Genomic DNA, 17500 nt, shown 5'->3' with positions numbered 1-17500 from the left:
TGGGTGGTGAGTGAGTGGTGAGTGAGTGAGTGAGTGGTGAGTGAGTGAGTGACTGGGTGAGTGAGTGAGTGACTGAGTGACTGAGTGAGTGACTGAGTGGTGAGTGAGTGAGTGAGTGGTGAGTGAGTGAGTGGTGAGTGGGTGAGTGGTGAGTGAGTGAGTGAGTGACTGAGTGAGTGACTGAGTGGTGAGTGAGCGGTGAGTGAGTGAGTGAGTGACTGAGTGAGTGAGTGGTGAGTGAGTGACTGAGTGAGTGGGTGAGTGGTGAGTGAGTGAGTGAGTGGTGAGTGAGTGAGTGAGTGGTGAGTGGGTGAGTGGTGAGTGAGTGAGTGAGTGGGTGAGTGAGTGAGTGAGTGGTGAGTGAGTGAGTGGGTGAGTGAGTGAGTGACTGAGTGAGTAAGTGAGTGGTGAGTGAGTGAGTGGTGAGTGAGTGAGTGGTGAGTGGGTGAGTGGTGAGTGAGTGAGTGGGTGAGTGAGTGAGTGAGTGACTGAGTGAGTAAGTGAGTGGTGAGTGAGTGAGTGAGTGGTGAGTGAGTGAGTGAGTGACTGAGTGACTGAGTGAGTGGTGAGTGACTGAGTGAGTGAGTGACTGAGTGAGTGAGTGACTGAGTGGGTGAGTGGCTGAGTGAGTGACTGAGTGAGTGAGTGACTGAGTGAGTGAGTGACTGAGTGAGTGAGTGACTGAGTGAGTGACTGAGTGACTGAGTGAGTGAGTGAGTGGTGAGTGAGTGAGTGAGTGACTGAGTGACTGAGTGAGTGACTGAGTGACTGAGTGAGTGAGTGAGTGGTGAGTGAATGAGTGACTGAGTGAGTAAGTGAGTGAGTGAGTGAGTGACTGAGTGACTGAGTGAGTGAGTGAGTGGTGAGTGACTGAGTGACTGAGTGAGTGACTGAGTGACTGAGTGAGTGAGTGAGTCAGTGAGTGAGTGGGTGAGTGAGTGAGTGGTGAGTGAGTGAGTGGGTGAGTGAGTGAGTGAGTGGTGAGTGAGTGAGTGAGTGACTGAGTGAGTGAGTGGTGAGTGAGTGAGTGACTGAGTGAGTGAGTGGTGAGTGAGTGAGTGACTGAGTGAGTGAGTAAGTGAGTGAGTGGTGAGTGACTGAGTGACTGAGTGAGTGAGTGAGTGACTGAGTGAGTGACTGAGTGAGTGAGTGAGTGGTGAGTGAGTGAGTGACTGAGTGAGTGACTGAGTGGTGAGTGAGTGAGTAAGTGAGTGAGTGAGGACCTTCATTTCCCACAGCTTGTAGAGGGTGAATGTCGTCTTTGTGAATTAATTTCTCCTCCACCACCATCTGCACGGCAGCCACAATCTGAGCCAAGACGATCAGCAAGTCCCCTGGGAAACCACAACAACGACACCCACGCAGTGTGTAGTGTATAGTGTAGTGTAGTGTGTAGTGTATAGTGTAGTGTATAGTGTAGTGTATAGTGTGTAGTGTAGTGTATAGTAGTGTAGTGTATAGTAGTGTAGTGTATAGTGTAGTGTATAGTGTAGTGTATATTGTAGTGTATAGTGTAGTGTATAGTGTAGTGTATAGTGTAGTAGTGTATAGTGTAGTGTATAGTGTAGTGTATAGTAGTGTAGTGTATAGTGTATAGTGCAGTGTATAGTGTGTAGTGTATAGTAGTGTAGTGTATATTGTAGTGTATAGTGTAGTGTATAGTGTAGTGTATAGTGTAGTGTATAGTGTAGTGTATAGTGTAGTAGTGTATAGTGTAGTGTATAGTGTAGTGTATAGTAGTGTAGTGTATAGTGTATAGTGCAGTGTATAGTGTGTAGTGTATAGTAGTGTAGTGTATATTGTAGTGTATAGTGTAGTGTATAGTGTAGTGTATAGTGTAGTGTATAGTGTAGTGTATAGTGTAGTATATAGTGTGTATAGTGTAGTGTATAGTGTAGTGTAGTGTGTAGTGTAGTGTATAGTAGTGTAGTGTATAGTAGTGTATAGTGTATAGTAGTGTAGTGTATAGTGTATAGTAGTGTAGTGTATAGTGTACAGTGTATAGTATAGTGTATAGTGTAGTGTATAGTGTAGTGTATAGTAGTGTATAGTAGTGTATAGTGTAGTGTATTGTGTAGTGTATAGTGTGTATAGTGTAGTGTATAGTGTAGTGTAGTGTGTAGTGTAGTGTATAGTAGTGTATAGTAGTGTAGTGTAGTGTATAGTGTAGTGTATAGTGTAGTGTAGTAGTGTATAGTGTATAGTGTAGTGTAGTGTATAGTGTAGTGTATAGTGTAGTGTATAGTAGTGTATAGTAGTGTAGTGTATAGTGTAGTGTATAGTGTAGTGTATAGTAGTGTAGTGTATTGTGTAGAGTATAGTAGTGTAGTGTATAGTGTATAGTGTAGTGTAGTGTGTAGTGTATAGTGTAGTGTATAGTGTAGTGTATAGTGTAGTGTGTAGTGTATAGTGTAGTGTATAGTGTAGTGTATAGTGTAGTGTATAGTGTAGTGTATAGTGTAGTAGTGTAGTGTATAGTGTAGTGTATAGTGTAGTGTATAGTGTAGTGCATAGTGTAGTGTATAGTGTGTAGTGTAGTGTATAGTGTAGTGTATAGTGTAGTGTATAGTGTAGTGTATAGTGTGTAGTGTAGTGTATAGTGTAGTAGTGTATAGTGTAGTGTATAGTGTAGTGCATAGTGTAGTGTGTAGTGTAGTGTATAGTAGTGTATAGTGTAGTGTAGTGTGTAGTGTAGTGTGTAGTAGTGTAGTGTGTAGTAGTGTAGTGTATAGTAGTGTAGTGTATAGTGTAGTGTATAGTGTAGTGTATAGTGTAGTGTATAGTGTAGTGTATAGTGTAGTAGTGTATAGTGTAGTGTATAGTGTAGTGTATAGTGTAGTGTATAGTGTAGTGTATAGTAGTGTAGTGTATAGTAGTGTAGTGTATAGTGTAGTGTATAGTGTAGTGTATAGTGTAGTGTATAGTAGTGTATAGTAGTGTATAGTGTAGTGTAGTGTGTAGTGTAGTGTGTAGTAGTGTAGTGTATAGTAGTGTAGTGTATAGTGTAGTGTATAGTGTAGTGTATAGTGTAGTGTATAGTGTAGTGTATAGTAGTGTATAGTGTAGTGTAGTGTGTAGTGTAGTGTGTAGTAGTGTAGTGTATAGTGTGTAGTGTAGTGTATAGTAGTGTAGTGTAGTGTGTAGTGTAGTGTATAGTCGTGTAGTGTAGTGTATAGTGTAGTGTATAGTGTAGTGTATAGTGTAGTGTATACTGTAGTGTATAGTGTAGTGTATAGTGTGTAGTGTAGTGTATAGCGTAGTAGTGTATAGTGTAGTGTATAGTGTAGTGTATAGTGTAGTGCATAGTGTAGTGTATAGTGTAGTGTATAGTGTAGTGTATAATGTAGTGTAGTGTATAGTGTAGTGTATAGTGTAGTGTAGTGTGTAGTGTATAGTGTAGTGTATAGTGTAGTGTATAGTGTAGTGTATAGTGTAGTGTATAGTGTAGTGTATAGTGTATAGTGTAGTGTAAAGTAGTGTAGTGTATAGTGTAGTGTATAGTAGTGTAGTGTATAGTGTATAGTGTAGTGTATAGTAGTGTAGTGTATAGTGTAATGTATAGTGTATAGTGTAGTGTACAGTGTAGTGTATAGTGTAGTGTATAGCAGTGTAGTGTATAGTAGTGTAGTGTATAGTAGTGCAGTGTATAGTGTAGTGTATAGTAGTGTATAGTGTAGTGTATAGTGTAGTGTATAGTAGTGTAGTGTATTGTGTAGTGGATAGTAGTGTAGTGTATAGTGTAGTGTATAGTAGTATAGTGTATAGTAGTGTAGTGTATAGTGTAGTGTATAGTGTAGTGTATAGTGTGTAGTGTAGTGTATAGTGTAGTGTATAGTGTAGTGTATAGTAGTGTATAGTAGTGTATAGTAGTGTAGTGTATAGTGTAGTGTATAGTAGTGTATAGTGTAGTGTATAGTAGTGTAGTGTATTGTGTAGAGTATAGTAGTGTAGTGTATAGTGTAGTGTATAGTAGTATAGTGTATAGTAGTGTAGTGTATAGTGTAGTGTATAGTGTAGTGTATAGTAGTGTAGTGTATAGTAGTGTATAGTGTAGTGTATAGTGTAGTGTATAGTAGTATAGTGTAGTGTATAGTGTAGTGTATAGTGTAGTGTAGAGTGTAGTGTATAGTGTAGTGTATAGTGTAGTGTATAGTAATGTAGTGTATAGTGTAGTGTATAGTAGTATAGTGTAGTGTATAGTGTAGTGTATAGTGCAGTGTATAGTGTAGTGTATAGTGTAGTGTAGTAGTGTAGTGTATGGTAGTGTAGTGTATAGTGTAGTGTATAGTGTAGTGTGTAGTGTAGTGTAGTAGTCTAGTTTATAGTGTATAGTGAGTATAGTAGTGTAGTGTATAGTGTAGTGTATAGTGTAGTGTATAGTGTAGTGTATAGTGTAGTGTATACTGTAGTGTATAGTGTAGTGTATAGTGTGTAGTGTAGTGTATAGCGTAGTAGTGTATAGTGTAGTGTATAGTGTAGTGCATAGTGTAGTGTATAGTGTAGTGTATAGTGTAGTGTATAATGTAGTGTAGTGTATAGTGTAGTGTATAGTGTAGTGTAGTGTGTAGTGTATAGTGTAGTGTATAGTGTAGTGTATAGTGTAGTGTATAGTGTAGTGTATAGTGTAGTGTATAGTGTATAGTGTAGTGTAAAGTAGTGTAGTGTATAGTGTAGTGTATAGTAGTGTAGTGTATAGTGTATAGTGTAGTGTATAGTAGTGTAGTGTATAGTGTAATGTATAGTGTATAGTGTAGTGTACAGTGTAGTGTATAGTGTAGTGTATAGCAGTGTAGTGTATAGTAGTGTAGTGTATAGTAGTGCAGTGTATAGTGTAGTGTATAGTAGTGTATAGTGTAGTGTATAGTGTAGTGTATAGTAGTGTAGTGTATTGTGTAGTGGATAGTAGTGTAGTGTATAGTGTAGTGTATAGTAGTATAGTGTATAGTAGTGTAGTGTATAGTGTAGTGTATAGTGTAGTGTATAGTGTGTAGTGTAGTGTATAGTGTAGTGTATAGTGTAGTGTATAGTGTAGTGTGTAGTGTAGTGTATAGTGTAGTGTATAGTAGTGTAGTGTATTGTGTAGAGTATAGTAGTGTAGTGTATAGTGTAGTGTATAGTAGTATAGTGTATAGTAGTGTAGTGTATAGTGTAGTGTATAGTGTAGTGTATAGTAGTGTAGTGTATAGTAGTGTATAGTGTAGTGTATAGTGTAGTGTATAGTAGTATAGTGTAGTGTATAGTGTAGTGTATAGTGTAGTGTAGAGTGTAGTGTATAGTGTAGTGTATAGTGTAGTGTATAGTAATGTAGTGTATAGTGTAGTGTATAGTAGTATAGTGTAGTGTATAGTGTAGTGTATAGTGCAGTGTATAGTGTAGTGTATAGTGTAGTGTAGTAGTGTAGTGTATGGTAGTGTAGTGTATAGTGTAGTGTATAGTGTAGTGTGTAGTGTAGTGTAGTAGTCTAGTTTATAGTGTATAGTGAGTATAGTAGTGTAGTGTATAGTGTAGTGTATAGTGTAGTGTATAGTGTAGTGTATAGTAGTATAGTGTAGTGTATAGTGTAGTGTATAGTGTAGTGTAGAGTGTAGTGTATAGTGTAGTGTATAGTGTAGTGTATAGTAATGTAGTGCATAGTGTAGTGTATAGTAGTATAGTGTAGTGTATAGTGTAGTGTATAGTGCAGTGTATAGTGTAGTGTATAGTGTAGTGTAGTAGTGTAGTGTATGGTAGTGTAGTGTATAGTGTAGTGTATAGTGTAGTGTGTAGTGTAGTGTAGTAGTCTAGTTTATAGTGTATAGTGAGTATAGTAGTGTAGTGTATAGTGTAGTGTATAGCAGTGTAGTGTATAGTGTAGTGTATAGTAGTGTATAGTGTAGTGTATAGTAGTGTAGTGTAGTAGTGTAGTTTATAGTGTATGGTAGTGTATTGTATAGTGTAGTGTATAGTGTAGTGTATAGTGTAGTATATAGTGTAGTATACTAGTGTAGCATACAGTATAGTGTAACTACCACCACTACCACTACCACCACCACCACAACACCACCACAACAACACCACCACCACCCCCACCACACCACCACCACCACCACAACACCACCACCACTACCACTACCACCACCACAACACCACCACAACACCACCACTACCACCACCACAACACCACAACACCACCACCACCACCACTACCACAACACCACCACAACACCACCACCACTACCACAACACCACCACTACAACACCACCACTACCACAACACCACAACACTACCACAACACCACAACACCACCAACCTCTCCCCGCTACCAGCGTACGTAGCCGCCGGCCGGCAGGGCATCTCACCGGTGATGATCTCGCTGAGGCGGTGCGGGGCCGAACCTCCTCCGGCACCTCCGCCGAGGAAGTCGGCCAGGCCCACAATGATGAGGCCCGCGATCGTGAGGCCAATGCCGGACCAGTGGGAGGCGGTGAGCCGGCGGCCCAGGAAGCCCACCGAGAGCAGGCCGGTAAAGACCACCACGGCACCTCGCAGCATCTGGAAGCTGGAGGCACTCGTGAGGTTCAGGGCTGGGTAGGGGGAGAGAGATGTGGGAGTTACACTACACTATACACTACTACACTATACACTACTACACTACACTATACACTACTACACTACTCTACAGGGTAAACACCACCACGGCACCTCGCAGCATCTGGAAGCTCGAGGCACTCGTGAGGTTCAGGGCTGGGTGGGGGAGAGAGATGTGGGAGTTACACTACACTATACACTACTACACTATACACTACTCTACAGGGTAAACACCACCACGGCACCTCGCAGCATCTGGAAGCTGGAGGCACTCGTGAGGTTCAGGGCTGGGTAGGGGAGAGAGATGTGGGAGTTATACTACACTATACACTACTACACTATACACTACTCTACAGGGTAAACACCACCACGGCACCTCGCAGCATCTGGAAGCTGGAGGCACTCGTGAGGTTCAGGGCTGGGTAGGGGAGAGAGATGTGGGAGTTACACTACACTATACACTACTACACTATACACTACTACACTACACTATACACTACTACACTTCTCTACAGGGTAAACACCACCACGGCACCTCGCAGCATCTGGAAGCTGGAGGCACTCGTGAGGTTCAGGGCTGGGTAGGGGAGAGAGATGTGGGAGTTATACTACACTATACACTACTACACTATACACTACTACACTACACTATACACTACTACACTACACTATACACTACTACACTATACACTACTACACTACACTATACACTACACTATACACTACTACACTATACACTACTACACTACTCTACAGGGTAAACACCACCACGGCACCTCGCAGCATCTGGAAGCTGGAGGCACTCGTGAGGTTCAGGGCTGGGTAGGGGAGAGAGATGTGGGAGTTACACTACACTATACACTACACTATACACTACTACACTACACTATACACTACTACACTACTCTACAGGGTAAACACCACCACGGCACCTCGCAGCATCTGGAAGCTGGAGGCACTCGTGAGGTTCAGGGCTGGGTAGGGGAGAGAGATGTGGGAGTTATACTACACTATACACTACACTATACACTACTACACTACACTATACACTACTACACTACTCTACAGGGTAAACACCACCACGGCACCTCGCAGCATCTGAAAGCTGGAGGCACTCGTGAGGTTCAGGGCTGGGTAGGGGAGAGAGATGTGGGAGTTATACTACACTATACACTACTACACTATACACTACTACACTACACTATACACTACTGCACTACACTATACACTACTACACTACACTATACACTACTACACTACTCTACAGGGTAAACACCACCATGGCACCTCGCAGCATCTGAAAGCTGGAGGCACTCGTGAGGTTCAGGGCTGGGTAGGGGAGAGAGATGTGGGAGTTATACTACACTATATACTATTACACTACACTATACACTACACTATACACTACTACACTACACTATACACTACTACACTACTCTACAGGGTAAACACCACCACGGCACCTCGCAGCATCTGAAAGCTGGAGGCACTCGTGAGGTTCAGGGCTGGGTAGGGGAGAGAGATGTGGGAGTTACACTACACTATACACTACTACACTATACACTACTACACTACACTATACACTACTACACTACTCTACAGGGTAAACACCACCACGACACCTCGCAGCATCTGAAAGCTGGAGGCACTCGTGAGGTTCAGGGCTGGGTGGGGGAGAGAGATGTGGGAGTTATACTACACTATACACTACTACACTATACACTACTACACTACACTATACACTACTACACTATACACTACTACACTATACACTACTACACTATACACTACTACACTATACTATACACTACTACACTATACACTACACTATACACTACACTACACTATACACTACTACACTACACTATACACTACACTATACACTATACACTACTACACTATACACTACACTATACACTACTACACTACACTATACACTACACTATACACTACACTATACACTACACTATACACTACACTACTATACACTACACTATACACTACACTATACACTACTACACTACACACTACTACACTATACACTATACACTACTACACTACACTATACACTACACTATACACTACTACACTATACACTACTACACTATACTATACACTACTACACTATACACTACTACACTATACACTACTACACTACACTATACACTACTACACCACACTATACACTACTACACTACACTATACACTACTACACTATACACTACTACACTATACACTACTACACTACACTATACACTACTACACCACACTATACACTACTACACTACACTATACACTACTACACTATACACTACTACACTATACACTACTACACTACACTATACACTACTACACCACACTATACACTACACTATACACTATACACTACTACACTATACACTACTACACTACACTATACACTACTACACTACACTATACACTACTACACTATACACTATACACTACTACACTATACACTACTACACTATACACTACTACACTACACTATACACTACTACACTACACTATACACTACTACACTATACACTACTACACTATACACTACACTATACACTACTACACTACTCTACAGGGTAAACACCACCACGGCACCTCGCAGCATCTGAAAGCTGGAGGCACTCGTGAGGTTCAGGGCTGGGTAGGGGAGAGAGATGTGGGAGTTACACTACACTATACACTACTACACTATACACTACACTATACACTACTACACTACACTATACACTACTACACTATACACTACTACACTATACACTACACTATACACTACACTATACACTACTACACTACACTATACACTACCACACTACACTACACTATACACTACTACACTACACTATACACTACTACACTATACACTACTACACTACACTATACACTACTACACTACACTATACACTACTACACTACTCTACAGGGTAAACACCACCACGGCACCTCGCAGCATCTGAAAGCTGGAGGCACTCGTGAGGTTCAGGGCTGGGTAGGGGGAGAGAGATGTGGGAGTTATACTACACTATACACTACTACACTACACTATACACTACACTATACAATACTACACTATACACTACACTATACACTACTACACTATACACTACTACACTATACTATACACTACTACACTATACACTACTACACTATACACTACTACACTACACTATACACTACTACACCACACTATACACTACTACACTACACTATACACTACTACACTATACACTACTACACTATACACTACTACACTACACTATACACTACTACACCACACTATACACTACTACACTACACTATACACTACTACACTATACACTACTACACTACACTATACACTACTACACCACACTATACACTACACTATACACTACTACACTATACACTACTACACTACACTATACACTACTACACTACACTATACACTACTACACTATACACTACTACACTATACACTACTACACTATACACTACTACACTACACTATACACTACTACACTACACTATACACTACTACACTATACACTACTACACTATACACTATACACTACACTATACACTACTACACTACTCTACAGGGTAAACACCACCACGGCACCTCGCAGCATCTGAAAGCTGGAGGCACTCGTGAGGTTCAGGGCTGGGTAGGGGGAGAGAGATGTGGTAGTTATACTACACTATACACTACTACACTATACACTACTACACTACACTACACACTACTACACTACTACACTATACACTACTACACTACACTATACACTACTACACTATACACTACTACACTATACACTACTACACTACACTATACACTACTACACCACACTATACACTACTACACTACACTATACACTACTACACTATACACTACTACACTATACACTACTACACTACACTATACACTACTACACCACACTATACACTACTACACTACACTATACACTACTACACTATACACTACTACACTACACTATACACTACTACACCACACTATACACTACACTATACACTACTACACTATACACTACTACACTACACTATACACTACTACACTACACTATACACTACTACACTATACACTACTACACTATACACTACTACACTATACACTACTACACTACACTATACACTACTACACTACACTATACACTACTACACTATACACTACTACACTATACACTATACACTACACTATACACTACTACACTACTCTACAGGGTAAACACCACCACGGCACCTCGCAGCATCTGAAAGCTGGAGGCACTCGTGAGGTTCAGGGCTGGGTAGGGGAGAGAGATGTGGGAGTTACACTACACTATACACTACACTATACACTACTACACTATACACTACACTATACACTACACTACACTATACACTACTACACTACACTATACACTACTACACTATACACTACTACACTACACTATACACTACTACACTACACTATACACTACACTATACACTACACTATACACTACTACACTATACACTACTACACTATACACTACTACACTATACACTACTACACTACACTATACACTACTACACTATACACTACTACACTATACACTACTACACTATACACTATACACTACACTATACACTACTACACTACAGGGTAAACACCACCACGGCACCTCGCAGCATCTGGAAGCTGGAGGCACTCGTGAGGTTCAGGGCTGGGTAGGGGGGAGAGAGATGTGGGAGTTATACTACACTATACACTACTACACTATACACTACTACACTACACTATACACTACTACACTATACACTACACTATACACTACTACACTATACACTACTACACTACTACACTACACTATACACTACACTACAGGGTAAACACCACCACGGCACCTCGCAGCATCTGAAAGCTGGAGGCACTCGTGAGGTTCAGGGCTGGGTAGGGGGGAGAGAGATGTGGGAGTTATACTACACTATACACTACTACACTATACACTACTACACTACACTATACACTACTACACTACTCTACAGGGTAAACACCACCACGGCACCTCGCAGCATCTGAAAGCTGGAGGCACTCGTGAGGTTCAGGGCTGGGTAGGGGGAGAGAGATGTGGGAGTTACACTACACTATACACTACACTATACACTACACTATACACTACTACACTACACTATACACTACTACACTACACTATACACTACTACACTACACTATACACTATACACTACTACACTACACACTACTACACTATACACTACACTACACTATACACTACACTACACTATACACTACTACACTATACACTATACACTACTACACTACACTATACACTACTACACTACTCTACAGGGTAAACACCACCACGGCACCTCGCAGCATCTGGAAGCTCGAGGCACTCGTGAGGTTCAGGGCTGGGTAGGGGGAGAGAGATGTGGGAGTTATACTACACTATACACTACACTATACACTACTACACTACACTATACACTACTACACTACTCTACAGGGTAAACACCACCACGGCACCTCGCAGCATCTGAAAGCTGGAGGCACTCGTGAGGTTCAGGGCTGGGTAGGGGGGAGAGAGATGTGGGAGTTACACTACACTATACACTACTACACTATACACTACTACACTACACTATACACTACTACACTACTCTACAGGGTAAACACCACCACGGCACCTCGCAGCATCTGAAAGCTGGAGGCACTCGTGAGGTTCAGGGCTGGGTAGGGGGAGAGAGATGTGGGAGTTACACTACACTATACACTACTACACTACACTATACACTACTACACTATACACTACACTATACACTACACTATACACTACACTACACTACTACACTACACTATACACTACTACACTACACTATACACTACTACACTACACTATATACTACTACACTACTACACTATACACTACACTATACACTACACTATACACTACACTATACACTACACTATACACTATACACTACACTATACACTACTACACTATACACTACTACACTATACACTACTACACTACACTATACACTACTACACTATACACTACACTATACACTACTACACTACTCTACAGGGTAAACACCACCACGGCACCTCGCAGCATCTGAAAGCTGGAGGCACTCGTGAGGTTCAGGGCTGGGTAGGGGAGAGAGATGTGGGAGTTATACTACACTATACACTACACTATACACTACTACACTATACACTACTACACTACTACACTACTCTACAGGGTAAACACCACCACGGCACCTCGCAGCATCTGGAAGCTGGAGGCACTCGTGAGGTTCAGGGCTGGGTAGGGGGAGAGAGATGTGGGAGTTACACTACACTATACACTACACTATACACTACTACACTATACACTACTACACTACACTATACACTACTCTACAGGGTAAACACCACCACGGCACCTCGCAGCATCTGAAAGCTGGAGGCACTCGTGAGGTTCAGGGCTGGGTAGGGGAGAGAGATGTGGGAGTTACACTACACTATACACTACTACACTACACTATACACTACTACACTACTACACTATACACTACACTATACACTACTACACTACTACACTATACACTACACTATACACTACTACACTACTACACTATACACTACACTATACACTACTATACTATACACTACTACACTACACTATACACTACTACACTATACACTACACTATACACTACTACACTATACACTACACTATACACTACTACACTACACTATACACTACTACACTATACACTACTACACTACACTATACACTACTACACTACACTATACACTACTACACTACACTATACACTACTACACTATACACTACTACACTACACTATACACTACTACACTACTCTACAGGGTAAACACCACCACGGCACCTCGCAGCATCTGAAAGCTGGAGGCACTCGTGAGGTTCAGGGCTGGGTAGGGGGAGAGAGATGTGGGAGTTACACTACACTATACACTACACTATACACTACTACACTACACTATACACTACTACACTATGCACTACACTATACACTACTACACTATACACTACACTATACACTACACTATACACTACTACACTACTACACTACACTATACACTACTACACTACACTATACACTACTACAATATACACTACTACACTATACACTACTACACTACACTATACACTACTACACTATACACTATACACTACTACACTATACACTACTACACTACACTATACACTACACTATACACTACTACACTACACTATACACTACTACACTACACTATACACTACTACACTATACACTACTACACTACACTATACACTACTACACTATACACTACTACACTATACACTACTACACTACACTATACACTACTACACTATACACTACTACACTACACTATACACTACTACACTACACTATACACTACACTATACACTACTACACTACACTATACACTACTACACTACACTATACACTACTACACTACTCTACAGGGTAAACACCACCACGGCACCTCGCAGCATCTGAAAGCTGGAGGCACTCGTGAGGTTCAGGGCTGGGTAGGGGAGAGAGATGTGGGAGTTACACTACACTATACACTACTACACTACACTATACACTACACTATACACTACTACACTACACTATACACTACTACACTATACACTACACTATACACTACTACACTACACTATACACTACTACACTACACTATACACTATACACTACTACACTATACACTACTACACTATACACTACTACACTATACACTACACACTACACTATACACTACACTATACTATACACTATACACTACTACACTATACACTACACTATACACTACTACACTATACACTACTACACTATACACTACTACACTATACACTACTACACTACACTATACACTACTACACTACACTATACACTACTACACTACACTACTACACTACACTATACACTACTACACTACTATACACTACTACACTATACACTACTACACTACACTATACACTACACTATACACTACACTATACACTACTACACTACACTATACACTACTACACTATACACTACTACACTACACTACACACTACACTATACACTACTACACTATACACTACTACACTATACACTACACTATACACTACTACACTACACTATACACTACTACACTATACACTATACACTACACTATACACTACTACACTACACTATACACTAATACACTATACACTACACTATACACTACTACACTACACTATACACTACTACACTATACACTACACTATACACTACTACACTACACTATACACTACTACACTACACTATACACTACTACACTATACACTACTACACTACACTACACACTACACTATACACTACTACACTATACACTACTACACTATACACTACACTATACACTACTACACTACACTATACACTACTACACTATACACTATACACTACACTATACACTACTACACTACACTATACACTAATACACTATACACTACACTATACACTACTACACTACACTATACACTACTACACTATACACTACACTATACACTACTACACTACACTATACACTACTACACTACACTATACACTACTACACTATACACTACTACACTACACTATACACTACTACACTACACTATACACTACTACACTACACTATACACAACTACACTACACTATACACTACTACACTACACTATACACTACTACACTACACTATACACTACTACACTATACACTACACTATACACTATATACTACACTATACACTACACTATACACTACTACACTACACACCACACTATACACTACACTATACACTACTACACTACACACCACACTATACACTACACTATACACTACACTACACCACACTACTACCCCACTACCCCACCACACCACCACCCCACTACACTACCCGCTACACCACACTACCCGCTACACTACCCACTACACTACTACCCCACTACACTACCCACTACACTACACTACTACACTAAACTACACTACACCACACTACCCACCACACTACCACCCCACTACACTACCCACCACACTACCCACTACACTACCCACTACCCCACTACACCACACTACAACCCCACTACACTACCCACTACACTACCCACTACACTACCCCACTACACCACACTACAACCCCACTACCCACTACACTACCCACTACACTACACCACTACCCCACTACACCACACTACCCTCTACCCCACTACACTACCCACTACCCCACTACACCACACCACTACCCCACTACACTACCCACTACACTACCCACTACACTACCCACTACACTACCCCACTACACCACACTACCCACTAACCCACTACACTACCCACTACACTACCCACTACACCACACTACAACCCCACTACACCACACTACAACCCCACTACACTACCCACTACCCCACTACACTACACTATCACCCCACTACACCACACCACTACACTACTACCCCACTACACTACCCCACTACACTACCCACTACACCACTACCCCACTACACTACCCACTACCCCACTACACTACCCACTACACTACCCCACTACACTACCCCACTACACTACCACCCGACTACACTACCCACTACACTACCCACTACCCCACCACACCACCACCCCACTACACTACCCACTACACTACCCCACTACACCACACCACCACCACTACCCCACTACGCTACCCGCTACACCACACTGCCCTGCGACTCACCGATGTACATGAGTGATGTGGCAGCCATGTCGCAGACAGCCGGCACCAGGAAGAGCGGCCGCACGGAGCGCCTCAGCGAGGCGGAGCCACGGGCCTCCAGGCGGCGCTCACGGACCACGTGGAGGAGGTAGGCCACGAGGCACGACAGCTCGCCCAGAAACATTCCACTTGCCTAGTCAGAGGGACAGGGAGATAGACAGGGAGACAGAGAGAGACACAGAGACACAGAGAGAGAGACAGACAGAGATAGACCACGAGGCACGACAGCTCGCCCAGAAACATTCCACTGGCCTAGTCAGAGAGACAGAGACACAGACAGGGAGAGAGTGACACAGAGACAGAGAGAGACAAACACAGAGACCACGAGGCACGACAGCTCGCCCAGAAACATTCCACTTGCCTAGTCAGAGGGACACAGGGAGAGACAGGGAGACAGAGACACAGAGAGTGAGACAGACAGAGAGAGTGAGAGAGAGACACAGAGAGACAGAGAGAGAGAGAGTGAGACACAGAGAGAGAGATACAGAGAGAGTGAGAGACAGAGAGAGAGAGAGACACACAGAGAGACACAGAGACACACAGAGAGAGACAGAGACACAGAGACACAGAGAGGGAGACAGAGAGAGACAGACAGAGGTAGACCACGAGGCACGACAGCTCGCCCAGAAACATTCCACTTGCCTAGTTAGAGAGACAGGGAGACAGGGAGACAGAGAGACACACACACAGAGAGACACAGAGAGAGAGACAGACAGAGGTAGACCACGAGGCACGACAGCTCGCCCAGAAACATTCCACTTGCCTAGTCAGAGGGACAGGGACACAGAGACAGGGAGACAGAGAGACAGAGAGACACAGACAGAGAGAGTGAGAGAGACAGAGAGGGAGACAGAGAGACAGAGAGAGAGACAGGGACACAGAGACACAGACAGGGAGACAGAGAGACACAGCGAGACAGACAGAGATAGACCACGAGGCACGACAGCTCGCCCAGAAACATTCCACTGGCCTAGTCAGAGGGACAGGGAGATAGACAGGGAGACAGAGAGACACAGACAGTGAGACAGAGAGACACAGAGAGAGACACAGAGAGAGAGTGAGAGAGACACAGAGACACAGAGAGTGAGAGAGACAGAGTGAGAGAGACAGAGAGACACAGAGAGAGAGACAGACAGAGGTAG

The 17500-nt window shown here is 42.2% G+C and overlaps 2 protein-coding genes across 7 annotated transcripts in view; both read right to left on the bottom strand.

The window, feature by feature from the left end:
* Positions 1 to 7773, bottom strand: part of LOC142905246 (solute carrier family 35 member F6-like) — a 26184-nt gene extending 18411 nt beyond the window's left edge. The window contains exons 1-2 of one of the 3 annotated variants that reach the window (XM_076059294.1): positions 6340 to 7773; positions 1224 to 1334 (exon numbers count right to left, since the gene is read on the bottom strand). In XM_076059294.1, the coding sequence (XP_075915409.1) occupies positions 1224 to 1334; positions 6340 to 6532 (304 nt within the window). In that variant the 5' untranslated portion in view covers positions 6533 to 7773. The remainder of the gene's footprint in view (positions 1 to 1223; positions 1335 to 6339) is intronic. The other 2 variants (XM_076059296.1, XM_076059295.1) reach the window with 2 other exon arrangements.
* A 3427-nt stretch (positions 7774 to 11200) lies between these two features.
* The window catches only part of LOC142908546 (solute carrier family 35 member F6-like), an 18103-nt gene continuing 11803 nt past the window's right edge, over positions 11201 to 17500 (bottom strand). Inside the window, exons 3-4 of one of the 4 annotated variants that reach the window (XM_076059301.1) lie at positions 16320 to 16491; positions 11201 to 11971 (exon numbers count right to left, since the gene is read on the bottom strand). In XM_076059301.1, the coding sequence (XP_075915416.1) occupies positions 11904 to 11971; positions 16320 to 16491 (240 nt within the window). In that variant the 3' untranslated portion in view covers positions 11201 to 11903. Of the gene's footprint in view, positions 11972 to 12795; positions 12870 to 13188; positions 13502 to 13554; positions 14124 to 16319; positions 16492 to 17500 lie in introns of those variants that run through there. The other 3 variants (XM_076059300.1, XM_076059298.1, XM_076059297.1) reach the window with 3 other exon arrangements.

Source organism: Petromyzon marinus (assembly GCF_048934315.1).
Source record: "Petromyzon marinus isolate PM22_M1 ecotype Great Lakes invasive population chromosome 85 unlocalized genomic scaffold, UKy_Petmar_22M1.pri1.0 chr85_unloc.4, whole genome shotgun sequence".
NCBI lineage: Eukaryota > Metazoa > Chordata > Hyperoartia > Petromyzontiformes > Petromyzontidae > Petromyzon > Petromyzon marinus.
This window is presented reverse-complemented; position numbering and strand designations above follow the sequence as displayed.